This window comes from Talpa occidentalis, unplaced genomic scaffold, assembly GCF_014898055.3.
Source record: "Talpa occidentalis isolate TD23 unplaced genomic scaffold, MPIMG_talOcc4v2.1 talOcc4.11, whole genome shotgun sequence".
Taxonomy (NCBI): Eukaryota; Metazoa; Chordata; class Mammalia; order Eulipotyphla; family Talpidae; genus Talpa; species Talpa occidentalis.
The window spans coordinates 41,200,495-41,217,323 of record NW_023601104.1 but is presented as its reverse complement, the minus strand read 5'-3'; the positions used below and the strand labels follow the sequence as shown (position 1 = coordinate 41,217,323).

Here is a 16,829-nt window from a genome sequence, read left to right as displayed (position 1 = left end):
TTGGCACCCGGCATCCGGGCCGCCCGCTGAACCCCCCGTGCCTACCCCGTGCCCCCGGGGAGCCGAGGTCCGGCCGCGGGGACCGAGAAGCGGCAGCCCAGGCGCTGCGGGGCGCCGGGCGGGGCGGGGGCCGGCGGCCCCGGGCCCGAGGGCATGGAGCGCCTGGGGGAGAAGGCCAGTCGCCTGCTGGAGAAGTTAAGACTTTCGGACTCCGGCAGCGCCAAGTTCGGCCGCAGAAAGGGTGAATCTAGCCGGGCTGGGTCTGATGGGACCCCCGGCCCGGGCAAGGCGCGCCAGAGTGGTTTGGGGGGCCCTAGGAAATCAGGGCCCCGTGGAGCTGCTGGGGCACCTGGGGATGAGCCGCTGGACCCAGCCCGGGAGCAAGGCCCCCTGGACGCTGAGCGGAACCCGCGCGGCTCCTTTGAGGCTCAGCGCTACGAAGGTTCCTTTCCCGGGGGGCCTCCTCCCACCCGGGCCTTGCCTCTACCTCAGTCACTGCCCCCCGACTTTCGGCTGGAGACTTCGGCCCCGGCCCTGAGCCCCCGCTCCAGCTTCGCCAGCAGCTCCGCCAGCGACGCGAGCAAGCCGTCCAGCCCGCGGGGCAGCCTCCTGCTGGACGGGGCGGGGGCCGGCGGCGCCGGGGGCAGCCGACCCTGCAGCAACCGCACCAGCGGCATCAGCATGGGCTACGACCAGCGCCACGGCAGCCCCCTGCCCGCCGGGCCGTGCCTGTTTGGGCCCCCCCTGGCCGGGGTGCCGGCGGGCTACTCCCGGGAGGGGTGCCGTCCGCCTACCCGGAGCTCCACGCCGCCCTGGACCGACTGTGCGCCCACCGGCCCGCGGGCTTCGGCTGCCAGGAAAGCCGCCACTCGTACCCCCCGGCCCTCGGCAGCCCGGGAGCGCTGGCCGGGGCCGGAGTGGGCGCGGCAGGGCCCTTGGAGAGACGCGGGGCGCAACCCGGACGACACTCGGTGACCGGCTACGGGGACTGCGCCGCGGGCGCCCGGTACCAGGACGAACTAACAGCCCTGCTGCGCCTGACGGCGGGCACCGCGGGGCGAGAAGCCGGCGCCCGCAGGGAACACTCGGGGATTGAGCCGTCGGGTCTGGAGGAGCCGCCGGGCGCCTTCATCCCGGAGGTCGCCCGGGTCCGGATGCGGGAGCCCGAGGCCAGGGAAGACTACTTCGGTGAGTAGGACGGAGGGCCGGGCACGCGCGGGACGCGCCGCCGCCTGCGCCCGGCGCCCCCTGCTCTGATGGCCCCAGTGGCGAGAACTGGGAGGTTGGGGGTGGACCCCCGGGCCGGGGAAACTGGCAGGAGGGTTTTAGATGGGTCGGGGTTTTATATGAATCAGGGGCTCCATAGCCCTAGAAAACGCAACCTCTCCTGGGTATCTTGGGAGCCTCGGGGCTTTGCTGTAGAAGGCATCGTAGGGAGGGGACCAAGTGAGGCTGTGAGCGACTCCCCCATCCCGCTCCCCCCTTCGCGGCGGTGCCCCTGCAGGCTTCCGCGCGCCGCGCCCCCACCCGGGCCCTGGCTCCGCCCGCAGGAATTCGGGGAATGCGCGGGTGGGGGGGCGCCCGGGCGCGCCGCGTGCGTGCCGGCTCCTGCCCGGGCGCTCCAGGTGCCTGCGGGCGGGGCTCGCCGCGCGGCGCGGGGTGCAGGGCGGGGTGCTGGGGGCCGCTTCCTAGCACGCGCGGAGCGGTGGCTACCGTCCCGGAAAGGGCGCCTGGGAGGGAGGATGGGGCGCCTGGGATGGGGAGCAGGAATACAGCTGCTGCTGCCGTGCCGGGGCCCTGGCTCCAGACGGGCATGGGCGTTCTAGCTTCTGTTTTCCCATTCTCCGGAAGTCAGGGCAAGAAGCCGTGCCCCGGGGATGCCATCGCCCCTGGAGGGATGAAGACCCCGTGTAACTTCAGTTTTGGCCATAACCTGCTTAGAATTCAGGGTAGAGGTAGCCCCTTTCTAGCTACTGCTGTTAAGGAAACCTGGTCGCTGGTCCTTGCTTCCCTTTGAGAAGTATTAATTGAAAGTATGTCTCTGCCACGGGGGTGGTAGTGAGTGGGGGAGATAATGTGGTATCGAATGATCTTCTAACCAAGACCCACAGGCACCGCTTCACTCTATAAAGAAATGCCCATCTGATTGTGATGGGAAGTACAGAGAAAAGTGGAGAGCTCACCCCCACGGCCGTTGGCCTCAGTTTTCCAGGCCGCTGCTCACTTCTCTCACCATCCATGTTCCTGCACTGTAACCACCACAGACCCCTGTGCTAGAAATGTGAGTAGGGAAAGGAACAGAACAACCAGGCAAGACAGGTTGGGAGGAGATTCAGAGGTAGCAGGGCTGAAGGCTTGGAAGGGCCCTGCCTGGTTCAACCCCAGTTTCCCCCCTGAGAGAGGAAAACCCTCAGATGATCTTTGGTCAAGGGAGACTAAGCAGCAGGATCCTTTTAGCAGTTTCCATTTGAGACCCAGGAGAAGTGGCTATTGGGTGGCAAATTTCTTTGGCTAAACCATGAGAGCCGAAAGGAAGAGAAGCAGTCAGGGCGCAGCATAAGAGGGCAGGAAGAACATAGGTGTGGATATGCTGGGTTAGAGTTGGTGAGGTGGACATGCCTGAGCAGTTTGCTCTTGTCTTCTCATAATGTCCACGGTTTCCCAAAGAAATGGCACCAACAGGGTTCCCCCTTGCATGGCAGCCTTGGGGCAAATCTCCCCTCCCATGAGATGCCACATTCTGACTTCAGAGGTAGCACCTCTTCTCCAGTGGTCAGGTTGCCTCCTCTACAGGACCCCCAGCCTGACTGTACCCTCCTTCTTCTGTTCCTAGTAGGGGCCCTCTTCCTTGGCTCCAGCCTTGCCCAGCTGCCGGAGGGTGGGAGCAGAACAGGCCTGGGCCCATCAGTGGCTGCAGCTGCTGCACGGGCTCCCAAGGCCCTGGGCAAAGACTGGGATGGGCCCCAACAGGCAAGGAGTGTGGCACAGTGCCGAGGGGGAGAGGTGGGGTGGGGTGAGGCGGGCCCGTTGGGATCTGCTCCCCAAAGACAGGCCCTAGCCCTCACTCATGGGCCTGGAATTGGGGAGTGGAGGGAGGAAAGAACACACCCAGGAAAGGCGGGTGCCAGAGCCAGGTGTGTGTATTTGGGGGGAAGGGGGTGGCATATCAGGGAAGCGCAGTTCAGCTCTGTATCTCCCATGATAGACGATGACAGGAAGATATTAGGGGTTCTGCCACCCTTCCCCCCCTTCCTATGCAACCCTCAATCCCAAGAACACACCCTGCATTCTCAGCAGCCACCTCCCCACAGGAGTCACGCTCACGTGGTCCCCTCTGCACAGGGCCCTCTGCTGAGCCGGATCCTTCTTGCTTTCCTTGGAAGCCTGAAGGTGTGGAGCAGAGAAGTCATTCTACAGCTGAATAGCAGCTCCTTTTACAGATGGGGAAACCGAGCTCCCAGAGAGGGCCTAGCCTACTTTCTCTAGCAAGTTTTTTAAGTCTGCTGCTGGGCCCTCAAGGACTGGTATCTCTTTGGTTACAGTGAGAGTTCCTTGCCTATTTAATCTTTTCTCCTCAGCAGAAACTAAGCACCTAAAGGCCAGGGACCAGGAGTGTGTTTTTGACTTTCTCCAGTTCTTCCATAGTACTGGGCACAGTGTTTTTGCTAGGCACAAAATAGATGTCCAGAAAATATCTGTTGATTAATCAGTAAACATGAATGGATTTGCCCAGCCAAGACTTTGCTGCATCCCACTTCTCAGTACCCTCTCTTCCCAGAAGGGAGCTCATTAAAGGGACTGGTGATCCTAAAAGATTGAGAATCCCTGGTTTTGAGCTGGGGGAGCAGGGTGTGATGCTAACAGCCTCTTCTCTACCTGCAGGCACCTGTATCAAGTGCAACAAAGGCATCTATGGGCAGAGCAACGCCTGCCAGGCCCTGGACAGCCTCTACCACACCCAGTGCTTTGTCTGCTGCTCCTGTGGTGAGTGCAGCCCCCAGGCCCCTACATGCATACTCACACGGGCCTGCGGAAACGGGAGCAGAGTCTCCTCATTTGTTCACAGGGTAGTTGTCCCACCATGTGCCTGGATGTCCACTGCTGCCCACCTTCTCTCCTGCTCCTTCCTCTATAGCACCTGGCCCTCCCACCCCCAAAGTGGGTCTGCTTTCTGAAGTGAAGTTCTCCCTTCCTCTGTTCAGCCTCTTTCCTCCCCTCTGTTCCTCCTTTCTTCTGCCTCCCCGCTTGCCCAGTCTGGACTCCAGCCCGGCCCTCGGCCTCAGCCTCCTCTTGGTGGGGTTTGGTCTTGGGCAGCCGAGTTGCCTGGGGCGACAGTGAAAGACTGGAATGTGGGAAGGGGGGTGGTGGGGGTGGGCTGGGGGAGTATGGGGGCCATGGGGGGGCGGAGTGGGGGGTTTTCTCTTGGCTGGTCAGAGTTCAGCCACCTCGCTAGAGTGCAGGCCACCAGGCCATGCCAAGCTGATGACATCACGCTCCAGGAATGCCCGTTGCTGTTAGCTCAGGAGGCCCGCCTGGAGGGGGGGTGGGTGCTCCCAGTGCCCTTAACTCCCCAGCCCTTCCCTCACCTCTCTCATTACCCCCTCCCCACTGCTTACCCACTCTGATTCCTTTGCTAAACCTTTAATCTCCTATCTGCCTGCCTGACTCCAGGCTCAGCTCTTCTCTCACCCCCACACCCCGCTCTGCCTGGTTCTCTTTAGGTTCATCTGTCTGTCTGTCCTTCTTCTGGGTATGTCTCTTTCCTTCTCTATACCCTTGTGTCTCCTGAGTTTCTGAGTCAGTTTTTCTAGACCACCAGGCAGAGCTGGAAGTGGAGATTTTGAGGAGCAGAGAACAGAGGTGGGCAACCCTCCTGTCCTCCACCCGGTTCTCAGTCCTCCCCCATCTCAGGTGATTTAGACTCCCTGGAGCAGATGGTCCCTGTCACTCCACTGCCTTCTGACCTCTCCCCGGAAGGAGGCTGACAGGCTGGGAGAGCAGGATAGCTCTTCTCAGGCAAAGAGGTGCCTTGGTTGAAAGGTCCCAGAGGGCAAGGCCTGGATGACGTGATGGTCTCCGCGCACATTGTACGAACCTTCTGGGCTCCTTCACATTCTGCAGCCCTGGTTGGTTCTGCTTTCTCAGATGGCTCCCAGGCACTGGGCACTGGAGAGGAGGGTGCTGGTTTAGGGGAGGGTCACTGAAAACTGTTGAGGAAGCAGGAACTGAGGAACAGAGGAGAGGAAGCAGAAGAGAGGGGAATTTGGCAAGGGTGAGACCAGAGCAGATTGGAATTGCATCAGATGGATTTTGTGTGGGGAGGGACGACAGGCAGCAGGTGGAGGACAAGCGCTAAAGTTCAGATTTAAATACATCTTGCAACACTGGGGAGCAGTGACCCTGCAGCAGGGGAAACCCTGTGCCTGGGCCCCGGGATTGCCTACAGCCCTTGTCTGCTGCTTCTAGGGCGAACTTTGCGCTGCAAGGCTTTCTACAGCGTCAATGGCTCTGTGTACTGTGAGGAAGATTATCTGGTGAGTGAGGGATCCCCTGGGCCTGGAATGGGGTCCACCCATCAGGTCATTCTCAGCTTTTTACGACTCCCTTGGTCTTTTCTTCTTAGTTTTCAGGGTTCCAGGAGGCAGCTGAGAAATGCTGTGTCTGTGGTCATTTGATTTTGGAGAAGGTAAATATAGTGTTTTTGGCTGAGACTGTGAGCCTGAGGGGCTGATGAGTGGAATCCAGGGCTAAATGGGTACTGAGAAAAGGCAGGGGGAGGAAACTCATCACCAGCTAAATCACTTTCATCTCATTCCTACATAAGCAGCTGTTTACAGTGTCTGCCTATGGGATCAAGTCTAGACCCCTGGTCCTGCTGTCCTCATGTTTCCCTGATCTGGCCTCTCCTAAACTGTCGGCGAGACCAGGCCACCAGCCTGAGCTAGGAGCATGGCATGGGGTCCTGGGTCTTAACTCCCTTTCTGTTTCTGACTGGCATCGTTTGGAACATAGTTTTCTTTTCTGCAAGAGAGGAGATTGGATTACATCAGTGGTTTTCAACCCCAGCAGCTTAGCAGATCACCTAGCGTCCAGCTCTGGGGGCCCTGTTGCCTGGGTCATCACCAGAGGTCGTGACGAATACTTACGGGGTGGAACCCAGGCAGTGATGGGCTCTAAAAACTTCCTGGGTGATCCTAATGCAGCCAGGCCTGGTTGCCATGGCCCTGGGTACGCGCTAAGACTTTTTCAGGGTCTCTGTCTCCATTTTAAAACTCCCTGGTCACCTTCAGTTGTAGAGCGTTGTTCCTGGAGGCTAGCAGGGGGTGGGATGAAATGAGTGGGAGCAGCAGGGTAATGGGTACTTGGGGAGCCAGGACTGGAGGGAGACTGATTCTCCTCCCGCCACGAGCCAGATCCTGCAGGCGATGGGGAAGTCCTACCACCCAGGCTGCTTCCGATGCATCGTTTGCAACAAGTGCCTGGACGGCATTCCCTTCACAGTGGACTTCTCCAACCAGGTGTACTGTGTCACTGACTATCACAAGTGAGTCCGCCCCTTGGGGTGTGGTGTGGAACTGGGCTCGGGGCTTCCCCAACCTCAGCTCATCTCTGTCCTTTCTTACAGAAATTACGCTCCCAAATGTGCGGCCTGCGGCCAACCCATCCTCCCCTCAGAGGTCAGTATGTCTGGGTTCTCCTGCAAGGCAGCCAGTGCAGCTGCCTCTGGGGAGGGAATGGGGACATGTGGTCTGACCTCCCTTGGGAAACGGTGGTGCTGAGGAATGTACTCTGCAAAGATTCCCGTGTGACTCTGCTCTCAGGGTCATCACCCTGACCCTAACATCCGGGCCTAGACATGTCTGACAGCCTCCCTGGGCTCAGGCGCCATCTCTTCCGTACCAGTCCAGAGGAGGAAAGGTCAGGGTCCCTCTATCCCAGATGTAGGGCCTGGGGAAAGGTGGGGAGAATCCTTGGGGCTATAGGAAGGGTTCAGAGATGATTTATGCTCGTGCACCTAGGGTGTGCCTAGGGGGAGAAGCAGTCTTATTGGATCGCCTGTACCCGGCTTAGCCTTCTTAATTTATCATGCCTGCCTTTTTCCCTTCCTCTGCTTTCCCCACAACTGGGAGAGCTAGGTTAGGCCAGACTGGGCTCCTAGACAGCAGGGTCAGCTCCATCAGGACACTGAACCAATGCCAAGGAAGGGAAGGGAGAAGGTTCCAGTAGAATTTATAAAGGCCGTCTCAGAGCTACACAGAGGCTCTGGACGCTTTTATATGATCTTCCCATTAGTGCGTGTGGGGGGTGGTCTGTTAGGGGAGGATGGAGTTGGTGTCATGCTCCTCTTATCCCCATGGGGGTCTGCATGTTTCAGGGCTGTGAGGACATTGTGAGGGTGATTTCCATGGATCGAGATTATCACTTTGAGTGCTACCACTGCGAGGTGAGTGTTGGGGTCAGGGCCCCTGGAGAATTTGGAATGGGGCTAAGGGAGGAGTCAAGTTCTAGAATGACTTTCATCTGTAGGGCATGGAAAACCAGCAAGGTGCTCCTACCTATCTGTAGTCTCTTTTATCGCCATCCAGCCCCTCTCGCTGGTCCAGGGGTTTAGTCTTTGCTGAATCTGGCTTCTCCAGCCAGTCAAGATCAAACTAGGACTCCAGGTAACTGCTGGAAAGGGGAGCCTGTCTCATTGTTTCTGCTAGAGCAGCGGCACCTGGTGTCCAGCTGAGGTATTTTCTCAGGTTTCTCTTCGGGATGGCCATCCTTCCAACTCCACCTCCTTTCTTCCAGTCATTAAGAGTCTGGTATTGAGCAAGGCAGACTTTCAAGATGCCTGAGGTGCCTGAGCTGAAGTGAACTAGGTGTCCTTTTCCCCTAGGACTGCCGGATGCAACTGAGTGATGAGGAAGGCTGCTGCTGCTTCCCTCTGGACGGGCACTTGCTCTGCCACGGCTGTCACATGCAGCGGCTCAGTGCCCGACAGCCCCCTGCCAACTATATCTGAACTGCAGTCACTGCTGCTGCCATCACAACCGTTGACAAATTCCTCTGGCCAGTGGGCCCCTCCAAGGCCAGTCGCGGCAAGGAATGTACTTACTCCGTAGGCCTGGCAGAAGAGTCCTCTGGGGAGGGCCCCAAGGGCCAGAGACCCAAAGATTGTGACATTCCAAATGGACAGTAGAGGAGGACACTTCGAATTTCAAGGGCAGAGTTGACTGGCGCTCCTTCCACGTGTGCAACATGTGCTATCTAGCATATACGCAGGCACACACAGACGGGTCCCAGTGCTTTCTAAACACCTGATTCTAGTCTTTGCGTAAGTCAAGCAGTGTTCTGGTTCTGGATTAGAGGAAGACAGGATATCTAGGAGCTCCTCACTCTTACACCTTAAGGGGTATAAGCATCTTTTCTCTGTATCTGAATGAAGAGGTGGAGACTCTGGACTTTATTAAAGGAGTTATTTCTTGGCCACCTCCTCTCTGATGACTAGGAGAGCGGCTCACCCCTCTGCCGGGGTTGGGGTCCAGCTCTGGGGGGGCCCTGTTGCCTGTATTGCCTGTAACTCAGGGACTCATGTGGGCTTGGAGAGGTTAGCTGGGTGCCTGTACTTGGTCCCTCTTCTCAGATGGGGGAGAAATGACCTTGCATGCTCCCAGGTTCAAGTGCACTGAGCCCTCCAGCACATGGGTGGATTCACACACACAGACACATACACAAATACAGATACTTGTACTTGTACTCCATTCCTCTCAGGTCACTCACACTTGTTTCCCTGTCAGTATAGCTCATACTCTAGTAACTTAGTCATGTAGACCTGCCACCTCTCAGAGGGATCCAGGTTACATCCACTGCAACCTGCCAGCCCTGACACTCTGGGGAGCCGGAGGGAAAAACAGATTTGGTTCCAGCCAGTGTGGCTACAATTGTTTCACCTAAAGCTAAGTTTCTTATAGCCAGTTCACTGTGGAAAACTTGTTTGCTTAAAGTTCAGCTCACTTAATGTCCGGTTTGCCAACTGCTCAGTTCCTTGCTGGATGTTTTTATATCTGTTTAGGTGTCCGTTCTCTTTTTGTGATGCTTTGGGTATTTCAAGGACTTGTATGTATTCATCCAAGAGTACTTCCAAATTATTATTAGCAGCATAAATTTATCAAATTTGCAGCACTTTGTAAATGATGAGATTGCTTTCTACCTGTATGGATATCTTTTGCTATGTTATTTACTTTTTAAAAAGTTTAAAGTTTCTAGCAATAAATATAATTGGTACAGACATTTTGTGTATAATTTTTTGTTTCTTAATCCAATATTTCTTTACAAAGCAGATGCCTGGAAAATTGTAATAGAGCTTAATATGACTTTGGTGCTTGGTCTAATTTCTACATTCCTATTAAAATGCCAATATATTCTAAACAAATGAACGGGCGTATGGCACATTCAGCTGACTGGCAATGGAAGGTTATAGAGACAACAGCAACAAAAAGCGAGAAAGCGTTGAATCTGCTAAATCCTTAAATGCTGCAGATTTGATAAATGTTTTAGACTAATTGCCTCTAGGTGAATTGGTTTTAGGCTAATTACTCTGATAATCTTTGATCTTTAATCTTCATTTCTGTCACTCAGTGTTTCATATTGGAAATGACTCCTGAGAACAGAAAAGCCACAGTTAGGGGTGATTCTAAGATGACTGTACCGACCACCCTGAAAATTGCCTGGAAGAGGTCTATGAATGAGAGTGGGAGTGGGAGCAGGTGTTAAGATTCATAGAGAACCAGGGGTATGGGGATGTACTATTTTTAAGGGATAAATATTCTGAAATGAGTTCACTTGTTCTGCAGCTGGGGTTGTTTCTCCTGAACTGTTAACTATTAATTAAGTAAATACAAAGACCATGACTGAGATCCTTTCTCGGCAGACTGCTCCAGGTCTGGGAAATCCAGATAAGCATGTATTGCTTTACATCCATCCCTTGAGTTCTGTCTTTCACTCTTGGGGGTGTTATCTGCTCTGTTACTCTTACCCTTTGTCTCTTATTCTGATTTAGGCTCCATACATTGTTCATTGTCCTCTGTTCCAGCCTTGGGGCTCCCCAAAGGCTCTTCTTGCTGCTGGGGCTACTCCTTTCAGAGGGAAAGCCAGTGCTAACATCTGACAAGGACAGGGCCAGGAATGGCAGGTTGCAGCAGAGGAGTAGCCCCAGTCACTACACAGCAGAGGCAGGCTCCCAAGTGTAGCCTGTAAAGCAAGAGTTTCCTGTCATCCTATTTTCTGGGGGTTGCTTATCCTTAATAGTGGCATTGAATATTTACAGTTGATAGGTGAAAGATTCATGTGAGGCTACCAAGGATACAGCAACCGGTAGGCTTGTTTGGCCAATTTGCTACCTGATTTTCATCAATAGCCACTAGTCCTGAGATGGAGAGAGGAGAAAATGGAACAATTATGGATCTACTTTGTGTGTTCAGATGAAAGTCGCAGGACATGGGTCAGCATTTAACTGCAGACTCCAGCTATTTGCTCTGGCCAGCTTGTTTGCTGCTGCAGTTCCAAATGTGGTTTATGAAGAGTAAGCTCAGGGGTGATTCTGTTTTCCCTTCTTCACCTCCCAAGGCTAGGGAAATGCTGAGGTTCCATTTATGATCAGTCAGGAAGGAGGTAGAGAAAGAGATCTTTCCCGGCATGTAAAGTCAGTTGGATGAGATTGTACCTATAAAGGATGGAATAAAAAGAGGGAAAGGAGAGTAATAGGATTGAGATGAAAAGAATGGGGAACACCTGTTTTATTTTTCAGGAGGAACTGTACCCTGGAACTGGCCGGGGTCATTCAGAGCCCTAATGGTGAGGTTCTAACCGCTCTGCCTCCCATCCTCCCTTGCCGCACAGATAATCTCAGGTTGGGCCTCCGCTGACTTGTTGCCGTGTAGGTCCTTGCACCTTGGAACGTCCACACATTGTAAAGGACTAAAGCTTGACCTTGGAAATGTGCGCAAATTATTACAGGACATAGAGGTGAGACCAGCCTGTCTCACTGGGAAGGGAAAGGAGTCATCAGAGGCAAATTCTGTCAACTATGGGTATTATTTCACCTAAGCTTAGAAAGAATAGTGCTGACAAGTGCGAAGGGAGCCATGGTGCTCTCCAAGCCGGGAGAGATGGTTTAGGAGGAATATCTACTAAAAGGTATTACTTAGAATCAAATAGGGTGTCATTGTAGAGATAGCCCAGTCACCATATTTTACTGAATGAACAAATAGAAACCGAGTAATGATGGGACTGACCTAAAGTCATGCAGCTGGAAAATGATTTTCCAATCTTTGAAGACTAGTAAGAGCTTATTTTACCTTTTCCTTCCTATCTCCCATCAGAGGGACTATAAATGAGATAAGTACTTCATTATGCTACATCATTAGGGGAAGTTTTAGTGGGAAAGCCAGGGAACACCAGAGAGAATAATGACAACTTTTTGTTCTTTCTTGTGCTTTTTTTGTTAATTAGAATTAACAGTCACCCAACTACCTATGAAAATACATTAAGAGCAGCAAAGGAAATGCACTGCAGGAGAGTGCCGCCCTTGAGGAGGTCACAGTCTAGCTAGGGAGACAAATACATAAAATGCCTGAGAAGATTACAAGCAACATGTCAACAAGTGCAAAGTAAATGAGTGTCACAAAAGACAATGCCACAGAGTGCAGATGACAGAGGTAAGACTTTGGCTTAGCTTATATAGATCAGAAGGTGGCAGCCTACAGGCTGAATCCTGCTCCCACATGCATTGAGTTATTTTTTATAATATTAATTAGGACTCTAGTTGAGGGAAAACAAATTTACAAAGAATGATAGAATTGGGAAACAGCATTTTTGTGATCTTTAACAAAACTATTGATTCTTACAAAGATTATTGAAAAAACACAGGTGAAATGGCTGGTAAACTGGATATTCGTGGTGCCAAGGATAGTGTCACTCTCTTGTCTTGAGGACAGAAATAGTATTTTTGAAGGGATCAGACTCAGCACTGTTTCCTAGAATCAGTAGACCATTTTGGTGTGATGCAAAATACATCACCCAACCTAGTATATATTACAGCTGCTCCCTATTCCCAGAAAAAATATTAGATATAACTTGACTTTACAGGAGATACCAGGGACAGAGAAATAAACTAAGGGACACTATAGGAAGCAACTGGACAAATCAGGAGGTGAGGTATTATGCAGTGCAACTGGCCAGCTCTATTCAGCAAGTCAGTACAATTTTTAAAAAATTTGCTAGATCAGAGAGACATAAGATGTATAATAATTCTATAGTGTATAGGCCTGGTTACTCTATTAGTTTAAACAAATTATTATAAAAAGGTGTTTGGGGGTTAATTTGAAAATTTTGAATCTGGACAGGGGATTAGATGAGGTGGAAATTTATGAAATGGAAAGGTCAAAATCATTAATAAAAAGTCAGTTCCAAAGCCATATGTACAGGGTAACCATATTTTGTTTCTGAAATGTCTATATTTATGGGGAAAAAAAGATCTGAAAGGTTATACACTGATGTGTTAAAGTGGTAATCTCAGAGTGGTGAGAATATGTTTTGTTACTGGCCTACATTTTCTATTTTTGTACATGTGTACTGCCTCTGTAATAATAATACGTTGTTAGAAATAAAATAACTGGTTGCCAACATTTACAGTTCTAGAGATTTTACAAAATCTGATATTGTCTAGGAACAGCTATATTTCCAAGGGGTATTGCATAATCAGAAGCTCCATCTTCCCTGGGCTTCCATTCCCACGTGGCCGCAGTGGTTGGAAGTAATGACACTGCCCTTAATTCTGTGTGTTCCCTACTTAGTTTGTCACAGTCCCCACCACTCTCTGGCTGTGCCCTTCACACATTGCTTACCTGCCTGGTTCCAGTAGACAGTTCTGAGTCAAAAAATTCTTGATTTGGATGATCCTGATGGGCTCCCCATTCATAGAACTCGACCTCCTACCCAATCAGTAATCATTTGAAGGCACCAATAAATTTGTTTTGAAATGCTGCCTAAGAAAAACATCCATTCCAGAATTATCTGTGCCTGTGTCTTTTATAAGGAAATCCAGTCATGAGAAACCCAGATGTAATACTTAATCTACTTAGCTACCATGGTTGCATACGGTAAATTAGTTTAGCAAAATTTCTCTTTGGTAAATGGAATATAAAAAAGTATACTAAATTGCTAACTTCCTCAAGGTTTTGCTTTTCTTTGCCATAACACCTAAATCATAGGAGTCATTTCAAAATTTATAATGTATGTTCTTCCCAAGCATGAAACTCCAAATGCCCTTTAGTTGGTCTTTTTCTCCCACTGGTTCTAATGCAGTTTGTAAAGGAGAAAATCTCTTTCATAGGTAACTCAGTATAAGACCATGTCATCATCAGTTTTAAATCCAAGGAAATACTTTTATCAGCGTGGTACATGTTTTCGCATTACTGCAGCACACTGGACCCATTATAACAAGATCTGCACATGTTGTGCTTCATGTCTAGTTTTCCAGAATGATACTTGTCATTGTCTTCTGAATCAGTTTCCTTTACTGTCTCATATTCCTTTGGTAAAAATTGTTTCAATCTGTCCCATTTTTTGGGCCAAATTGCTCAGCATTTCTTTGATATCCAAAATTTCTTATCAGGTCTTGTTTATATATTAATTCACATTGTGTCTCAAAGTAAAGTTGGTCTCATTCCGATTTGTATCACAAAAGTTTTCATGGACAGGCAATCCTTGAAGCTGCAAGGGACTTGGTTTGAAATACACTTGGAAAGGTTAAGCAATTGCAAAAATGGTACATTATGAACATTTGTTCTGAATTTTCATTTGCTGTCATAGGTTGATTACATATTTTCTTTATCCACTTGTTTTCTTCTTAAATCATGTACTTACAATGGGCGTGAAATTTTCTAGCTTAATCATCAATAGTTGTGGCTTTGAATACCTTCATTTCCCAGCGAACACCTTTGAAAATAATTCTAAAATCTCTTGAATGCCTGTAAAAAATTTTATTTCTGAAATTAGTTCCTGATCTATAATACCATAATATATTCTGGCTATTGTCTTCAGATACTTTCAAAGTGGTGTGACTTATTTTAAGTTTTTCTAAACAATTGCTCAATTATGTGTGATTCCAAGGTCCAATGGCTATGTTAACATCCTAGCTTTGAGAGTGGTTACTTAAACCGGGAATTATCAGTGTGAGAAAAGTTTCCTTTAGTTGGATAAGTAGAATTCTACATACTCACCTGAAATATCTATCTTTGGAGCATCATTTTGTTTCCTGGCTACTGTGTGGGAGGCAGAGTCCCTACAATGTACTCAGCAGATTTCCATTCTTCTCCATAATTCTAAACAATGCAACAAAGAAATACCCAAGTCTGAAAGGTTAAGTAGACTTTTTCTCAGACTCCCATTTACATTTATCATCAAGTTAAAAGCATCTACATGAATATTTTTTTAATGCTTGCTCTAAGAGCAATCAATGCCTTCAAGAAATTAGAGCTATCTGCACAGCAAAAGAGACAATAACAAAAACAAAGAGAAACCCCACCAACTGGGAGAACATTTTTGCACCCAACCTTAATGATAAAGGACTGATCACAAAAATCTGCAAAGAGCTGATGAGACTCAACAACAACAAAGAAAATAATCCAGTCAAAAAATGGGCAGAAGAGCTAAAAAGAAACTTCTCTGAAGAGGAAATGCAAATGGCCAACAGGCATATGAAAAAATGTTCAACATCACTTGTCATCAGGGAAATGCAAATCAAAACTACCATGAGATACCATCTTACACCAGTGAGAATGGCACATATTAAAAAAACTAGCAACAACAAATGTTGGCGAGGGTGTGGAGAAAAAGGAACTCTTCTGCACTGTTGGTGGGAGTGCAAACTGGTCCAACCACTGTGGAAAGCTGTGTGGAGATTTCTGGACCTACTAAACATAGAGCTTCCATATGATCCAGCAATTCCACTCCTAGGTATTTACCCAAAGGACACAGAAACATCCATTCCAAAGAACACCTGCACCCCTATGTTTATAGCAGCACTGTTTACAATAGCTAAGCTTTGGAAACAACCCAAATGCCCAAAAATAGATGACTGGATCAAGAAGATGTGGTACATATACACCATGGAATATTAACTCAGCATTCAAAAAAGATAAACACATGCAATTTGCAGCAACATGGATGGCGCTGGAAGGGATCATGCTCAGCGAAATAAGCCAAAAAGAAAAAGAAAAATACCGGATGGTCTCACTCATAGCAGGAATCTAGAAAACTTAAATAAGGGACCAGGAAAATGAATAACTATAAGAAAGTGAAAATCAAAATCAACAAAAAACTATGAACCAGAGACACTTTTAGGGGGGCAGGGGCGGGAGGGGAGGGATTGGGGTCAGAATGGGGGCGCTGCAATTGTATGGGGAATATAACAATAAAATTTATTATCTAATAAAAAATAAATAAAAAACAAAGACTGAATTGGATATGAATAGTAACTTGGAGATAGCAGATAAACACCTTAAATATTTGTCTTCATACCAGAAGTATAAAATAGCTAGCTGATTGTTCAAGTCTTTCATTTTAACTTTCGATAATGTTTTTGTAGTTTTCCTCATAAAAATCTTATAAATTTAAATTTTCTCTCAAGAAAAAAAAAAAAAGAAATTAGAGCTAGATTGTGGGCAGGAGTTATATCTAGTTAATCATTCTATATGCCTTTCTAACAACGCCCCCCCCAAAAAAAAATTAGCTCAGGAATACTTGATCACGTTCTTGGCTTTATCATTAAAGACATTTAGAAAGTGAGTGACTGTACTTTGCATATGGCATAGCAGAAGGTGAGATGAACAACACTGATGAAAGACTGGCCCACAAAAGCTAAGCGTTCCTCCTGAAAAAAACAAAAATTCATTCTTTAAACAAATGCCTTTTGTATGTCAAACACTGAGATAAATACCCCGGGGTCTTGGGGAAAGCACCTCCTTAGATACAAACCCCCTCAAATTACAGTTTGGTCTTTTTTTTTTTGAAGATTTATTTATTTATGCATACAAGAACTTGGGTACAGGCCTGGGGTACAGGCCAGAGGTGCGGCAGGGGTGGTGTGTGTGTGTGTGTGAGAGAGAGTATCCACCAGAGACAGAGTGGGGAACAGAACAAGCAGACTGACTGAAATACACTGCTGAGGGGAGCAGCTGGCGAGACAGGAGAGGTCTGCTGCATTGTATGGCTATCCCCCTGGCTAGGAATCGAACTCATGCTGCAGTGGCTGCGGACAGCTTCACAGTGCTGTGCTTAACCCCTTGCGCCACCAGGGAGGTTCCAAATTATAGTTTTAAAGAGGATTAGCTATTTCTCATTAATAAAAAAAAATGAACTTAAAAAAAAAAGAATTATTGATACTAGCAACAATATATATATGAATCTCAAAATTAACTGAGTGAAAAGAAGCCAGACCCAAATATAAATAGATAGAGATAGATAGATAGATAGATAGATAGATAGATAGATAGATAGATCATTATTTCATTCCATTTATATAAAACTCTAGAAAGTGCAAACTAATCTGTAATGACAGAAAGCAGATCAGTTGCTGGAAGGGGCAGAAAGGAATTTCAAAGGGACACTTAGGGGGTGATGCATTTGTTCACTGTCCTAACTGTGGTAATGGTTTCACAATTAGAGGTGCTGGGTTATGTTATGTCAAAACAATGAGTCGCACACTTTAAATATCACATGCCAAAATACCTCAATAAAACTTTTTTTTTTAATCCAGGAAAAGGGGAGAGGGAACGTAAGAG

The 16,829-nt window shown here is 48.9% G+C and overlaps 1 protein-coding gene across 1 annotated transcript; it reads left to right on the top strand.

Moving 5' to 3' along the window:
* Positions 1-123: 123 nt before the first annotated feature.
* On the top strand, positions 124-14,712 carry AJUBA (ajuba LIM protein). The gene is given in 9 exon segments (XM_037503048.2): positions 124-768; positions 771-1,188; positions 3,883-3,984; positions 5,467-5,534; positions 5,624-5,686; positions 6,414-6,544; positions 6,626-6,677; positions 7,376-7,444; positions 7,883-14,712. Coding segments are annotated over 9 exon segments (1,644 nt in total). The 5' UTR covers positions 124-153; the 3' UTR covers positions 8,009-14,712.
* The last annotated feature ends 2,117 nt before the right edge of the window (positions 14,713-16,829 follow it).